Source organism: Charadrius vociferus, unplaced genomic scaffold, assembly GCF_000708025.1.
Source record: "Charadrius vociferus isolate BGI_N301 unplaced genomic scaffold, ASM70802v2 scaffold407, whole genome shotgun sequence".
NCBI classification, from domain to species: Eukaryota; Metazoa; Chordata; class Aves; order Charadriiformes; family Charadriidae; genus Charadrius; species Charadrius vociferus.
The window spans coordinates 607728-623406 of NW_009649852.1; the positions used below are offsets into that span (position 1 = coordinate 607728).

At 39.2% G+C, this 15679-nt stretch overlaps 1 protein-coding gene across 1 annotated transcript in view; it reads right to left on the reverse strand.

Annotated features, from left to right (window-relative positions):
* FCHSD2 (FCH and double SH3 domains 2) overlaps positions 1-15679 on the reverse strand; it is a 175680-nt gene that overhangs the window by 132303 nt on the left and 27698 nt on the right. Inside the window, exon 2 of the mRNA XM_009890990.1 lies at positions 10777-10822. Coding sequence (XP_009889292.1) covers positions 10777-10822 — 46 coding nt within the window. The remainder of the gene's footprint in view (positions 1-10776; positions 10823-15679) is intronic.

Sequence of the window (15679 nt, forward strand, 5' to 3'; positions counted from 1 at the left end):
GCCCACAGAGGCAGCTAACCGGCAACTCCACAGACTGAAAGATACACTGCCGGGTTCCCGAAAACTAAAAAAGACCAAGTGAAAATGAACAGCTTTTAAGAATAAAGTTTTTCATCTGAAAGTAGAGCACTTACACGTATCAAAATTCCAGGCAGCGGATGCTTGTGAGCGCAGTAATTGGAAAGAAAAATAACAGCTAAAAGCAGTCTAAGAGAAATTTGCTTGCATCAGTTCAGCAAAAAATGTAGTTTCTTTATGAAGGGGTTTCTTTGTAGAAATAGCGTAATTCTAAGCTTAGCAACCCCTTTATAAGGAACTAGATGTTTTCACTGAAAATAGAAGCTGACAGTCCACCTCTGTTCTTAGAGAAATATTATTTTAACCTGAAGAATTCCATTAAAACTGTAGCAGATAGCTTAGCATTTTTAAAAGGCTGCCTTTTAAAATTCTTTTTAAATGAACAAATATTTCAGTATAAGGCATTTTAATTTTTCTCTAACAGAACAGTCAGCGAGACGAGACCTAAATCAGATACCTGACTTTTTTCCCCACTTTAAGTGCTGACATACATGTGTTTCTTGGGGAAGAGAAAGTACACAAACGACTGAATGCAAAATCTACATAAGAAGAGAAGGTCACCAATAATATTGTTTGGAATGTCACACATAGACCCATAGTCTTTGTTCCATGCAAAGTATATTATATTAAATGTTAAACGGACATTTAATATAGAGAATTCTAAAGAGCTTCTTGTTTCGCAGTAAAAAGGGAAACGTGCACTAAGAGGTTGAACTGTGACAAGTGCAGAATAGTACCAATAATCCCATTATAACACCTGATTTGTCAAACTTGTCTCTACAAGTTATTCTAAAATTCACAATAGTCTTCTTAACCATTTATGAAATGGAGCAGATCATGTCTTTGTAGCATTCACGGCCACTGATTCTCCATGCTTTGTTGGAAAGAATGGCATGAATAGCTACTAAGTCTTACACTTCATTTTCTTCAACCTCTTATTGCTATCCTGGTGTTTTGAATGGTGTTCGACTATAGGAGAATATAATACAAAGGTAGTATCAAGCAGGTGTTTTCTTTCTGGAACCAGTGAGTTCTGTTGATGTATTATGCAGCATCGTGGCTTAACGGACCAAAGCAGGTCATCAATATGCATGATGTCCACATCGGGCAGTGACCGGGAAGCGTTACGGATCCTCTCCCAAAAAAATGGAACGTCCGTCGAGCTGAGATTGAAGACAAACCAACAGAACAGTGCAGCCTTCAGGTGTATCCGAAATCATGTGCGTACACACATTCCACACCAAATATGAGATTTTTCAGGAAAATGGCAAGGAATAAAGATACTTATTTAGAGTGATTACTCATGAATAAATACATATTTCTCATGATCCAGGTTGAAACACGGGGTTTCCTCTTAGTTTTGTACCTTAACGGAACTAATCCAGAGCTCTTAGAGATCATCATGGACTACACAGAAGAAATATCATCAACTAAATGATGGCATAGAATAAAGAAAACTGATTTTGCCAAGGAGATACTTAAGGGGACTTTTTTCCTGGTAGAAAAGTTTCTTCCAGAAAAGCATTTTGGGAGCTATTACTAATTGCAGGACATCACTAGAGAGTAAAACATAAGAAGGTTCTGACATTACAAGGTTATTTTTTAAACAGAAAATGAAAACATATAGCAAGGCAACTATTTAGACTTTCATTTAGACAAAGATTATTAAATTCTTGGACTGGAAGGTGGGGTTGCCTTATAGATCACTGATTTTTATCTGATTAAGTTGTGTAAACAGAGGAAGTCTCAAACAAAGATATGCAACAATTCCCTCTAGCTCTTTAAAAGAAATTAATTACTCCAAAACAAGAAAAAGGGGCAAAACTAACAACAAGCAAATATCTAGAAAGACTGGGACAAATAAATTTGTCAGTAACTAAACAAAAGACAATTCACATAGAAGGCTTCAAGAAAAAAAAATATACACAAAATGGAAAAAGAGGAGACTGAATTTCTCAGTAGCCTCTAACCAGAGAGCGGGAAATTCTGTTGGCTGATGGAATGACAGACAATGAACTGGAATTAGCGGTAACACAGGTCCACTATCAGGTGCAGAGATTAAGTTTATAAACGGACTTAAAAAAACCAAACACGATCAACATTCTGTATTTGGAAAGCAGCAGTTTGCTCATGCTCCTAACACAAACAAACATATTAATATCATGAAGAATGTGTGACATTATTTCTAATCAACACACCCATAAACTTCACATCTTAAAAGAAAAGAACTTTTGACCGACTGACGATCATTTTTATCAATGCTGGAATATCAGAAGATAAATGTACACAGAGATGTTCTTCCTCATATAAGAAAACACTATTTAATAAACATTTGGACCAACTGGATTCTGCTTTTTGCAAAAATAAAACGGGTAATATTTTTGTAAGAACCACTCTTGAATGTTTCCCACATTTTTTCCGCTGGATTCATACGTCAGTGTATCAGTGAATGGAATCATAGGTCTGCATGTGAAGACTGCCAATCTATTATGCATTGATGAGGCAGACACAACACATTTTCATGAAGCATTTGTCTTAGTGCCTAATGAAATTTTAATTTAAAAACAACATTAGATACCAGTAACTAAGACTTCAAAACACAGTTGTCAAAAGAATTATTGATCACGTTCAGTTGAGTTTTCCAAGCACAACGCCCTCGTAGTATTCCGTGCTTTCAACTAAAGACAACAACAACAAAAAAAAACCAAAACCGCAAAGGAGTAACTAACCAAGAGGACAAAACAGTCACAAAAAAGAATTTGAGTCGCTCAGGAAACCAGGCGAGTTAAAAAAAAAAAAAAGTGTTCTCATGCAGTTCTTCAGGCTTGCATCAAGCGTGCGTGTGGTAAAGTGCAGGAGGAGTACCAGATGCCCGCAGGCAGGACCGCTGGAGCTGGGAGGTGGAGAATGAGAACTCCCACAGGTTGTCCTGTGCTTCAAGTGCCGGTGGTGACATGAATGTCAACCAAAGACGTCATCTTCCAGAAAGCACCAGCTACTTGTGAAGGCTCTACATCCGCCCTGGTTTCTACGGTTAATAAAAGAGCATACTTCTTTCCACTTTGATTTTTTTTTTCCTCCCAGAAACCTGCTCAGTTTTTTATATTTTTATTCACGAAGCAGGAAGGAGTCTACAGAAAGCAGCACAGTATGTTTACAAGCAAACCTGCCTGACACTGTTTTCTACGACAGATGGGACCAACCAGAGCAAGATTCCAAAGCGGGAGAAACAGAGGAGCCCTACAGCCCCAAAGTATACATGAGGGAATATCACTCAGTGCAGGAATAGGCCTGAACGGCTCCAGTGTTTTTGCATTTGCATCTGGAGACTTCTTGGATACAGCTTTTTCCCCTCCCCCAAGTAGCTGTGCCAACAAAGCTAAAGGGAGTAACATCCAAAAATAAAGTCACACATGGGCGACTGACTTTTCCTATAGAAATTCCTGCAACAGGAAAGGCAGAAAATTCAATTCAGACCTTGGATTATAAGATTTCGGTAGCTGTTATCTCTGTACAGGTAAGAAATCAACTCTCCTAAGCCAAAGAGGTGTCATATTCACACAGCCGCTATGGCAAACAGCTGAAGCTGGATAAAGGCTGTGCAGAAGGTCTCCCTCCGGGCTCCAATGGTGAGGCCACAGCTCCGGTTCAGGAGGAGAACATTCCCCATTGCTGGCAGACAAATATGTGAGTTTCGTATTCGGTTAAAAAAAAAAAAAAAACCCACATTGAAAGATTATTAAAATGCTGTGCAACACTACTGATAAAATAGAATGAAGCTACCTCAATCCTACTGACATACTTTTGAGTAATGCAGGTGGACCACTTCAAACCTCCGGGATGACTTCACGCAGCCAGCGTGCACCAGGCTGGATGGGGCTTTCTAAAGAGGTCTAGAACTGTACGGTAAAGATACTGAAAATCTCCAAAGAAGGATTATATGGAGAAGATATTGGCCCCAAGAGGGCCAATGGTATCCTGGGATGCATTAAATAGAATGTGGTCAGCAGGTCAAGGGAGGTCATCCTCCTCTTCTGCTCTGCCCTGGTGAGGCCACATCTGGAGCACTGTGACCAGTTCCGGGCTCCCCAGTTCAAGAAGGACAGGGAACTGCTGGAGAGAGTCCAGTGGGGGGCTACAAAGATAATCAGCGGACTGGAACATCTCTCTGCTGAGGAAAGGCTGAGAGCCCTGGAGCTGTTCAGCCTGGAGAAGAGAAGGCTGAGAGGGGATCTCATCAATGCTGATCAGTATCTAAAGGGCGGTGGCAAGAGGATGGGACCACTCTTTTTTCAGTGGTGCCCAGTGACAGGACAAGAGGTAACGGGCACAAACTAGAACACAGGAAATTCCATCTCAACACGAGGAGGAACTTCTTCACTTGAGGGTGGCAGAGCGCTGGCACAGGCTGCCCAGAAGGGCTGGGGACTCTCCTTCTCTGGAGAGATTCAAAACCCACCTGGACACGTTCCTGTGCAACTGCTGGAGGTGACCCTACTTTAGCCGGGGAGGGGGAGGGGGGTTGGACTGGATGAGGTCTCCAAAGGTCTCTTCCAACCCTGACCATTCTGTGATTCTGTGATTATTCAGAAATTTAAATGTGGGGATTTTTTTAAGAATTTTTTGTCTGTCTTTTAAAATAGAAAGTTAACACCTGCAGACAAGCAGTGAGCTCATTTATGGAAAAAAGATTTCACTCTGCATTTTTGTTAATGTTTCCTACAGAAAATTTGAAAATACAATAAATACATAGTCGGATTTCAAAGAAATTTGCTGTCTTCCAAATTAACTGCTATCAAGTACATCCAGATATAGCAACCATTCATCTCACTGCCCAGCACGGAAATTTCTACATAGTCTACTCATTTACTACAAGCGGAAGTTCCTCTGCAGAGAAACCGCAGAATGATAGCCAAATTTCTTCAAAAGATAAGCCTGAGAAAAAAAACTAGTTTCTGTATGTGTGCTAATTACCAACTGAACCCCTCCTCACATGATCTGGACTACAGAAGTCACAGCTCTTAATTCCCTAGAAGATAAAGTATGCCTGAGTCTTAAAAATACATCTTCCCCAGCCCCCTCAAGAGCTGCTTTCACAGGTATTTTCTAAATTATTGCTTGATTGGATTGGAACATCTCTCATACGAAGAAAGGCTGAGGGACTTGGGTCTCTTTAGTCTAGAGAAAAGAAGATTGAGGGGGGATCTTATTAATGCTTACAAATACTTCAAGGGAGGATGCCAGGGGGATGGGAGCAGTCTTTTTTCAGTGGCGCCCAGTGATAGGATGAGGGGTGATGGGCATAAACTTGAACATAGGAAGTTCCATCTTAACATGAGAAGGAACTTCTTTACTTTGAGGGTAGTGGAGCACTGGAACGGGCTGCCCAGAGAGGTGGTGGAGTCTCCCACTCTGGAGACATTCCAAACCCGCCTGGACGCCGTCCTGTGCAACGTGCTGTAGGTGACCCTGCTCTGGCAGGGGGGTTGGACTAGATGATCTCCAGAGGTTCCTTCCAACCCTGACCAGTCTGTGATTCTGTGATTCATTCTGTGATTCTGTGATTACAGAAGTCATCAATTTCAGCCATAAAGCAAAACCAAGACAAACGACTAAAATATTACAGAAATACTCTAGAGAGAGATTTACCCCGGCAGTAAATCTAATATCATCCTCAAAGGAAGAAACAAGTAATTTAAGTTCATCGGTGAACAAACCAGGCTACTGACCAGCCAACCTACGGCTGCTTCTTGTTTGTCCCCAAATCGGGGACCCACCCTTAAAGTCTACAATCTCTTCCTGCTCTCCGTAAGGCCACAGTAACCTTCTGTATCCTTTGGGCTGAAAAAAAAAACCCCACAACCATTCTGTCCAGACTCCAGGGAATGAACTAATAGAAAGTTGCCTGTTGGATTTTCAAGGCAGGTACCTTGAGTTTATTTTACGGACGCCGCAGGGGATGGCTGCTGCTGAGTCAGAGGGAAGACTTCATTTCAGCCTGAATTTTTGTTTTATTCCAAACCTGGCGTAAGGTTGTGTTTGCCAAGCTGCAGTTGTTTTGCCACGTGGGGTTTCTGAATCAAGGCGGGGGAGTTGCGTTGAGTGCCGAAATGGTTGCACTGACAGAGCTCTCGAGCGCCTTCCCCACGCCGCACAGACGCTGCTGTTCCTGCGTAGGGTCTGCCATCCTCCTGCCCTCACAGTTAATACTGCAACATTGCAATACGGCAATATATTTTTCAAAAGAGAAGTGCTTTACCTAGCACCTTACTTTTCTTTCTTGAAAGATCCTACTTTTACTACAAGTGGAGAATCTGATTTTGAAGGAAGTTGTCTCTGATCTACTAAAGTACACCTTACCTCTTCCGAATACGCCAGCACAGGTACTTTACAAATAAACACTTCCTCAGAGCTCCTCCTCTATAAACCTCAAAGCATTTTAGAAGGCAAATGGAATTCTATTGCTGAAGGAAAAGTTGCATAACTGCCAAAGGCTTCCATTTAAAAAAAAAAATAAATATTCAAAAGACCAGGGATGTAGTTCCCATTCTATCAAAACAACCTGTATTATGATGGCTCAAATTCACTCAATTTCTCTAATTCCTTATTAGGGAAATACTATCACCTTTCCAGGCTTCACAGTACAAGGATCAATCTGTTAATGTTTGCAAAGCATTGGACTACGTGGTAAAGAACGGCAAAGAAAAAAAAATTAGCCACAGCCCAAGTTAGTAAGACATGGGGAGAAATTTCTGATTTTAACCTTTAGAATTTTAATCCACTGACAACTTGTTAAAAAGGCTGCTATATCTTAAGTAAAGCAGCCCAACATCCTTGTCAGGAGATGGTAAAAAAAATGGTCAGCTTCTATCTTCTGATTTTAAACAATGGAAAACAGTACAGTAAGGAAAAAAAATATACTAAGGAAAAAAAAATAATCAAGCAACTACTTGGGTACTGCAGCCCATAAATATTATTCAGATATACAAAATAAATTATACATTACATTTATATATAAAGCACACCTAAAATAATGTATATACGCACACCCATTATATATAGATAACAATTGCTATTGGAATATTGCGTATTTTCATCACTTTTCTAGAACACAGGTATTCACATTCCGGTGTCTCGTAAGAAGTGTTTTTTCAAGTCTAGCCAGACCTTCATGGGGTGAGGAGAAGGTGGTAAAGGCAATCATACTACCTGCTCACATCCACCTTCCCTCTCTCCCCTCCGCCTTCTCTCCCTCCGGCAGCTGCTCTACAGCCCGCCTTTCGCTTTGGCATTCATTTCAGCTTAGTTGAAGGTTCCTCTCCTGATTATTGTCATTGATATAAACAATACCGAAGGACACACTTGCACTTCGCTCGGAGCTGCCAATAGGAACGCGTGGATATAAACTATACCACCTTTCAGTTTCTCCATATTTTAAAATGTTTTAAACGTATCAAGTTTCCCCACAGCGACAGAGCAATCAACACCGAGCGACCTGTCCACTCTCTCCAGATCACAGGCAAGATAGCTGTTTTTACTGAGCATCTCATCAATGTTAATTTGACCTCCAGAAAAAAAACAGACAGGAACAAAAATTGTAACGGTTAGTGCCTTTTTTTTAAAAAAAAAAAACTGAACAGAAACTTCTACTTGCACCTCAGTTCACATTTAAAGGTCTCGCGTCGCTGACAGAATAGACTTTCCTACCTTTTTTCTACATTATCAATGCCTTCAGTCGAGGTACTACAGTTAGCAGCTAATTAGCATGCCCTGAAATGAGAAGCACGTTCCACAGCTCAAGCTCTTTGTGGTTACTTGCAAGTTGATTGCCGAGAGTCACGTTTTACTCTGAAACAAGGATAGCTAAATATCGAGCAAAACCAAAGCACGACAAAACACAACAAGGAAGGTCATCTGTGCGTTCCCAGCACGCAACGCAGCCAGTGAGAGACTGCTGTTGAGTTAAAACCGTTAAATAATATTAAAAAGTACAGCAGAGATGTAATTATGATCTTAAAAAAATATATTAAAAAAAAATTTACCTATTTAACATGATAGGTAAAACAGTTTTTTTACTCGGTAGCAGCAAAAACACACGTTTACCAAGTTCGATTTCCAAGTAACAAAAGAGTATTCTTAGCCACTGCTTTCAGCTAGCTTATTAATCAAGGAGAATAGCTAACATTAACAATACAACTACAACATTGTAATTTAAATGCTATTACTAGGAATACTGTTAATGGGAAATGAGAGCCTTTCTATACTCTCAAATCTGAATATTACGGTAAGCCTTTAAGCGTATATTAAATAATGCAGTACTGAAAATGCAAGTGAAATAGCTTAGTGCATATTCACAACAGATCTGGAAAGAACTGCAGAACTGCAGTACTAGGGCTGATGCATCAGCTACTTTTCCCATTTATACCACAGCACAGCCTGGAAAAGCCGGTAAAGAACCCACTGGAGGCCGACAACAACTGAAAAACAGCTCAAAAAAAACCTTCGATGGCAACAGGTACAATACAGCAAAAAGACAGTAAAAAACCCCCTTTGATAAAATAAGACATAGGGCAATTTACATACAGATCCTGTAATTCATCACATACATTCACGCCACTTATCATGCAATTAGGGATAAATTATAAACGCTGATCCATGGTGTTTCACAAGCATTTGTACAGGTTCTTCTCCAAACAAAAGCACTCTGTGCATAGAAGCTTGGCGCCCAAGTGCAGTACATCAGCATACAAGTTTTTTAAACCAACAAAGCATTCAGTTCTGGGAAACTTATTTTCACTGTCCACCCTTCCACTTTTTTTTTTTTTTTTTAGCTTGCCAAAAAAGTCATAAATTAGAATATTCCAAGTTCCCTAAAGTGACAAAAGGCATTTGGACAGAATCTGTGAAAAGATTTAGAAATCTTGCTTCAGAAACTAACTACTGAGAATTTCCAGTTCCCTTTACAACTGGTTTAAAAGGAATCTCCCGCTGTTGATGAATACGACTTCACATTTATTTTGATTACAATTTCTCTCACCAAAAGGCTTTATGTGAAATTTTATTACCATCTCAAAAACAGAAATCCTTTTACAGGCCCAAGAAGAACCATCCAGCGTTGTTCCTGAACTGTACACTTATCAGCAGAGCAAGGAAGCGATCCCACAAGACTTCATTCATATAAGCAGCCATTCAAGGAACCTCAAATGATGCAGCTGGATTGCTGGAAAGCTGGGGTGGTTTTTTTTTTTTTTAAATGCAAGTATCTGAAAGCCTCAGTTGTTAAGACTGAGCCTTCCGAATCTGAGAACGTAATTATTTTTCCAACCCATCAAGACTATTCCCTAAATGCAGCAACTGCTCTAAGTGCCTCTGCATATAAAAAACAGTCCCAGTGTAGAATGGATAACTGTATTAAGAATTGATTTTAAATTCTCTACAACGTCATTGCAAAAAATCACTGAAGAATACATACCTTTAATCAGAGTTTCATTATGCATATATTAATTCTGTCATTGAAAAGTTGCTATATTTAATCAAATTAAGTGCAACTGCTGATGTAATCTATGTATGCTAATGTAAATTCACGTACAGTGAAAGAATTGGAGTGCCAGTAACTGCCTACCCTTATAGCATCATTGTGAGCGTTTGGATTAAATTCAGTACAAATTTCATTTGATTTACGGTTTTCAGCTGAGTTTTGGGCTGAGACCACACGCAGAAAATCTAGGACTAGCAAATGCATACAGAAATCCTCTTTCATATACTGAGGGTAAAGCCTGGCCCACAGAAAACATTTGTTCTGTACATACTTGCGGGCGACGCAGCACTGATGACTAAAAGGATGCTTAACGCAACAGCCGACAAACTGCGTTTGGAAACATCCTAGCGACAGCTTGTGTTTTCACTTTTCATTTCTGTCACTGCCCCAACATCAACAACTGTAATGTCAGGCACATCTCCAGTTGTATTTATTGTATATAGAGCTCCACAAGCTCTCCCACTTGTATTTTTATTCTACTTCTAATCTATTTTAAAATAAATTAATGTATTTTTAATCTGTTGTACTTGGACTTAAGCTCCAAGAGCCTTTGCTGTAAATTAAGCAGGCAGCTGCCCCTTATTAGATGCTTTCTAATTTTGGAACAAGGGAGGGGAAAAAAAAAAAAAATAATAAAAATCAATCGTCCCTCCTTTCTCAAAAACAAATCAAAATTCATTCCACTCCCTATCAAGCATGAGGCCAAATCTGGTTGCTTTTATTTCAGATGAATGGGAAGCTGCTCTTACTGAAGAATGCGAATGTAAATTTATTTTGGACTGGGTATGCCAGAACACATTTCCTCTCCCTCTAATTGACCTGATTTTACTTTGTACTCAAGTTTCATACTAACTTCTGAGAAAACCTTAGAGAGTTGATTGACTTTATAGCCATTTGAAAAAATAAAAAAAAAATAAAAAAAACGGTAAAAATGCCTTCTATACCCAAGAACTTCCTCAAGTCAGAATGTCCATGAAAACACAGAACGAGCCTCGGTCCTGCACAGGCCGAACTGCCTGATTCAGAATTTCAACAGGTACTTTCATACTAAGCAACTTATACAAAGGATAAATGAAAAAGCATACACTGCGGAAAATATGCTAATGAATAAATTACCTTGAGAACAACGCCATAGACATTAAAATTATTCCAGAACCTACCTGTGCATATTCTTTCTCAATTGCAGCTCTTTTCTGACTGAATGCTCTGAAAGAGGAAAAAAAAAAAAGTCCATTAATACATACAGCGAAACACTATAAATTCAATAATTTACTTAAAAGGATTTTCTGCTAGACAGTCTTTATAGTTAAATGAGCAAGAAAAAAGCGAAATTGTTTGACAACTGTGTAACAGTAGCCTAGCAACTAGCGCATGTGGACTTCACATAGGTGGTGTTCAAATTTCCAAGTTTTATTGGACAAGTTCAGTTCCCAGGACTACCAGTGTAAATATCGTTTACTTCATTAAAGGCTCACCAGCTTTCCACTGGTATAGCCCAGGGACGAATTTGGTAGCACAGAACAGAATTTGCCTTTATGCATCTAGACAGACTTAATCACTTTTGTGTTTTGTTTTTTTTTTAAGAAAAGTCACGTTTCCTCAACTGCAACTGAACATACCAGATTCCCAGTTGCAGTCACAAGACTAAACGCCTCTCGAAATCCATGCTGGCGCACAGCAATATCCTGATTTACCCATTAATGTAGCTTGTATCACATTAGACCCACTTAACTCAAATGGTGCAAGCCACAGCGTGTCATTCCACATTAACATCAGCGCTGCGTACACTTATGTAGGGGCTCGAGATGTACCATCTCAACGTATTTTAAAAACGGAGGGTTTGAACATTATCACCGTTGTAGCAGGAAGAAGGTTGAAATACCTAGATGTGTCAAAGCTCGCTCTTCAATAGCTCTTTATCCCTTGAACAGCCAAAGCAGAGTAATTTTCTTGAGGCTATACTATAAACTACTAAGCCTAAGGCTACACCATCAGCAAAAGAAAATCTAATTCTATTTAAATTAGTTACACAATAATTATGGTGACACGTTAATAAAAAAAATCCTCGGGAACATCCTATAATAAGGTTAACTCAATAAACACAAACAAAAAGAGCTCTGAACAGGCTCTTTCTACTCCTGTCTACTCCATTTCACCCCTGAAGAGCATCCACACGCTGACAGGGCGTTACGGGCTCCGTCTCCCCAACGGGATGTAAAACAAAAGTCTAAACGCATCGTGATTGCTTAAAATTCTTTCCAGATTAATGATAGCGCCAAAGAGCTGGCCATATTCCAACTCCAATAATTACATCCCATCTTCCTAATTCTCCCTCCCTCGCGTAGCCCAGGTGGGTACAAAGGGCTGCACGACTGTGCCACATGAAACACCTCTGTACGAACAAGTAAAGTTGTCCGAGATGCTCGTAAATGAATCTACTTTGTAAAGCATTCCAGATATCTCATCCAATATTACAAAGCAATTTCTTTTAGGCTCTCCTGTTCCAAAGTCCAATATCCCAGTCAGGTTAGCAAACAGCCAAAAAATCACAGCGTCCTTCTACAAGAACTTACTTTTCTTTTAATGTAAGTAAAAAGTATAAATAACTGCAGAAATAACTACTAGGAATAACTGAAATGTATGATTGATATTGAAAAGGTAAAAGAAAACACGCAGATGTCTTTGAAACGTAAATCTGGGAAAACTTTAGGCAAAGGCAGTTACTTTCCAATTCTCAGCTAATCTTATTTGAAAACATATTACCGGAGCTAAATGTTACAAGAGACTCAGTTTACACAAAACCTGGAGATGGAGCTGTATATTTTACCACGAGGTTTTCTTCCTCCATACAAAACAAATTCCACTTAAACTAATTGCGTAACAATAATTGTGACAAGCTGGAAGCCTAAGATATCCCCTAAAAACCTTCTACATTAAAAGGTTTACACTAGAAAAGAAAAACAAAAGCATTCAACCGGCCCTAGTGTAGAATTACAAAATACCATGCAAATCAAATTTACTCGCAAAACCAACAGAAATCCTGGACTTGGAACGACTGCAAGCTCCGGCATGAAGAAAATGTATTGTACAGTAGCAGCGCCATAAATTAGAAACATTTTAGAATAGTTTTAGATTTTGTTCTGTATTTTCAATGGGGTTTTACAAAAAAGTTGGCAAGACAGGACGTAGTTCAATTTATACAATACTTAAATTTGTGTTTGATCTATGTTTTGGTGAATGAAGAAATTGGTAAGTACTGCAAGACCGGCAGGATCAGCTGGCTGCATTCCTCGAAGCTGGTGTTCTCTCCCACTTTGTGACTGCATTTCCCTCGATTAGACAAACACAAAGCTGTTTTTAACCTCGGGACAGTTTCTACAGGAATCCTTTTATGACAATCGTAAAGATATTACAAAACATGATGAAATGTGAGACCGAAGAAGACAAATTTCCCAGGAGAAAATTCTTTTGAGCAGGAAAAAAAAAAAAAAAAAATCTAATAAATGCATCATAATTTCTTAACTTGGGAAACCTGAAAACTTTCATATGTGTATCTTGATTTTATGTGCAAAGCTGGGATATTCTTGACCTTAATGTCATGCAAGATGGAATTTCAAGTTCATTCATATAAGGAAACATTTCCTTTCATAAGCTAATAAAATGTTCTCTGTTACTGAAATGTTTTTAAGAAATGAGTTAGTGGGTCTGCAAGAAAGCAGGAACATTAGTTAGGGTTCCTTTAAACTAGGATGTATTAATATCTGCTATTATATGTTTTTCTCAAATTAACCATTAATTAAGTGGAAGAAACACCACCATCGCACGCCCAAAAAAGTACCTTAGGTTTTGTTTCTGGACAGTAACTCCTAAATAGCATCTCTATCCTGCAAACGTTAATTCATGTGGTACATTTATTCCCTTTGCCCCACTAAAAATCATTCAAAAGCATTTAAAGTCTTTGACAGTTTAAAAAGAGGGTGAGAATAAATACAAAGAAATGTAACAATTTTTGGTGTATATAATCCAGCTAAGACCGTTTTTCATTTAAGTATGATACTTGCCACAATCCTCACGTTGCAGGAAAATCCTGACTTAGTCTCAAAAAAAAAAAAAAAAAGAAAACCAATTAAAAAAAAATAATTTAGGCTCATCATCAGGACAAAAAGCTGCCATTTAAAAGAAACATTATTTTATTACACATCCAGAGTGTGACCAGGCGCCTGTCTTTAAAAGAGACTGCTGCTAGGGAAGACTGCTGCGAGCCCGAAGGAAAAGTCACACTCAGGAAAGTTATTTCAATGGTTTCAACATACATGATTTACCATCCAGAGGCATCGCCAGCCACCCACAGCATTTCCTCACACGCTGCTGCCTACACCCCCCTTCCATGCCTTACGGCTCCGTATGACTAGAATGAACCTAATCCTGGAGGGATTACGAAGGAATGTTCTTTCCGAAGCACGAACAGCTAGAGAAGCTCCGCAGAGAAGGGTTGTCTTCCTTTGAAATGTCAGCAATTGGCCAAGTCTGGTCGAAAACACAGCAGCGGGGTTAGAGAACAGTCGCTCCTAAATGACTAGCTGTCATTAGGACAATAAGGATTAAATGTGGGGTTGGAAAAGACTTCTCTTTCAAACTGAAAAAGAGCAAGAATATCTGAAGGGGAGGAGGGTGGAGATCTTTCTGCTGCATAGCAGGACTTCGCCCACCTACGTCTTCTCCTTACATTCCTCACCAGGCTTCCGACCTGGGATAACACAGCCCAAGGTGCAGCAGCAGGCTCAGGTGGTCGCTTTGTTTCCGGGAAGAAGGAAATTCTTTGGTCTGCATTCAGATGACTTTATGTGACGAAAAATACCTGGATGCAACGTAATGATCTGTTGTACTAAAAAAATTAGATTATGCGATCTAACTTTCCCTTGGGCTCTGTGAAACAGTGGAACTAAGGCAGCAGGGGAAAGAAAACTACAGTTACTGTCATCCCCGCTTTGTTAATACTTCTTTTACCAGTGCCGAATCCTTGCTGTCACTGCAAATTCCCAAACACGAATTCCAGCAAGTACTAGGGAACGTCAATTCATATCAACTCATATCAATTTAAGATAATAGATGCTATGAAATATTCAGGTATATTTTTAACTTTTCACTGTAAATAAGCATAGCAACGTGAACTAAGGAGTCAGGTCAGCGGAAAACGATACTTCAAGAAGTCTTCCTATAGAAAAATAAAAGAAGCAGATGGGCTCAACCTGGTACATGGATGTCCACATGGGCTGGAAATGTCTAAAGCTCTCACTTTCATGAAAAAAATCAGGATATTAACATTGAATTATACATTAGTGTTATATAAAACAATGTTTTATTTGCCAAGATTATCCAGTCACACAAATCTAACGATGAAAGTCACAGCTTGCACAGTAAAACACAGTGACACCTTGAAAATCAGAAAGTGAATTACTCCCTATATTAAAAAGCTAATTTAACTACATCTAGAGAGCTATGTAAAAATGTAAACAGACACTTCACGTACAGGTCACTTGAATAAAAGAAAGGGATAAATTTACATAGGTGAATGTATTTCCCTTTAAAGGCCAAGAAATTCAACAATGAGCCAAGCAGGGGCCTGAATCACATTTGGAACAAAGCCTTGTGCAAGATCACAATAATAGACAAAACCCAGATGTATTAACTGGCAAATCGGTACAACTCAGCTAGCACTTAGAAGTTTGTGCTAATACAATTTTTTGGTTATGGACACTCAGATAAATTATTTAGAAATTCTAATGAAAAAAAACGCCTTACAATTTATACAACTATGCAAAGCACCAGAAACCGTACAAATTAGTGTCGTATCCAAAACATCCAGAAGTGTTAGACTAAAGAAATGCACCTGTTTTAACTGACCTTGACCTAAAAGAGACCCCAGCTGCTACACTAACAAAAGCAAGGAGCAGCAAATGAGGAAAAAAAAAAAAAACATGTTCAGCTCTACGGAGACTGGATTTCCCAGATCAGCAGAACACAGAGCAACAGAATTGACACTTTCAGTGCCGTTCATCTGAA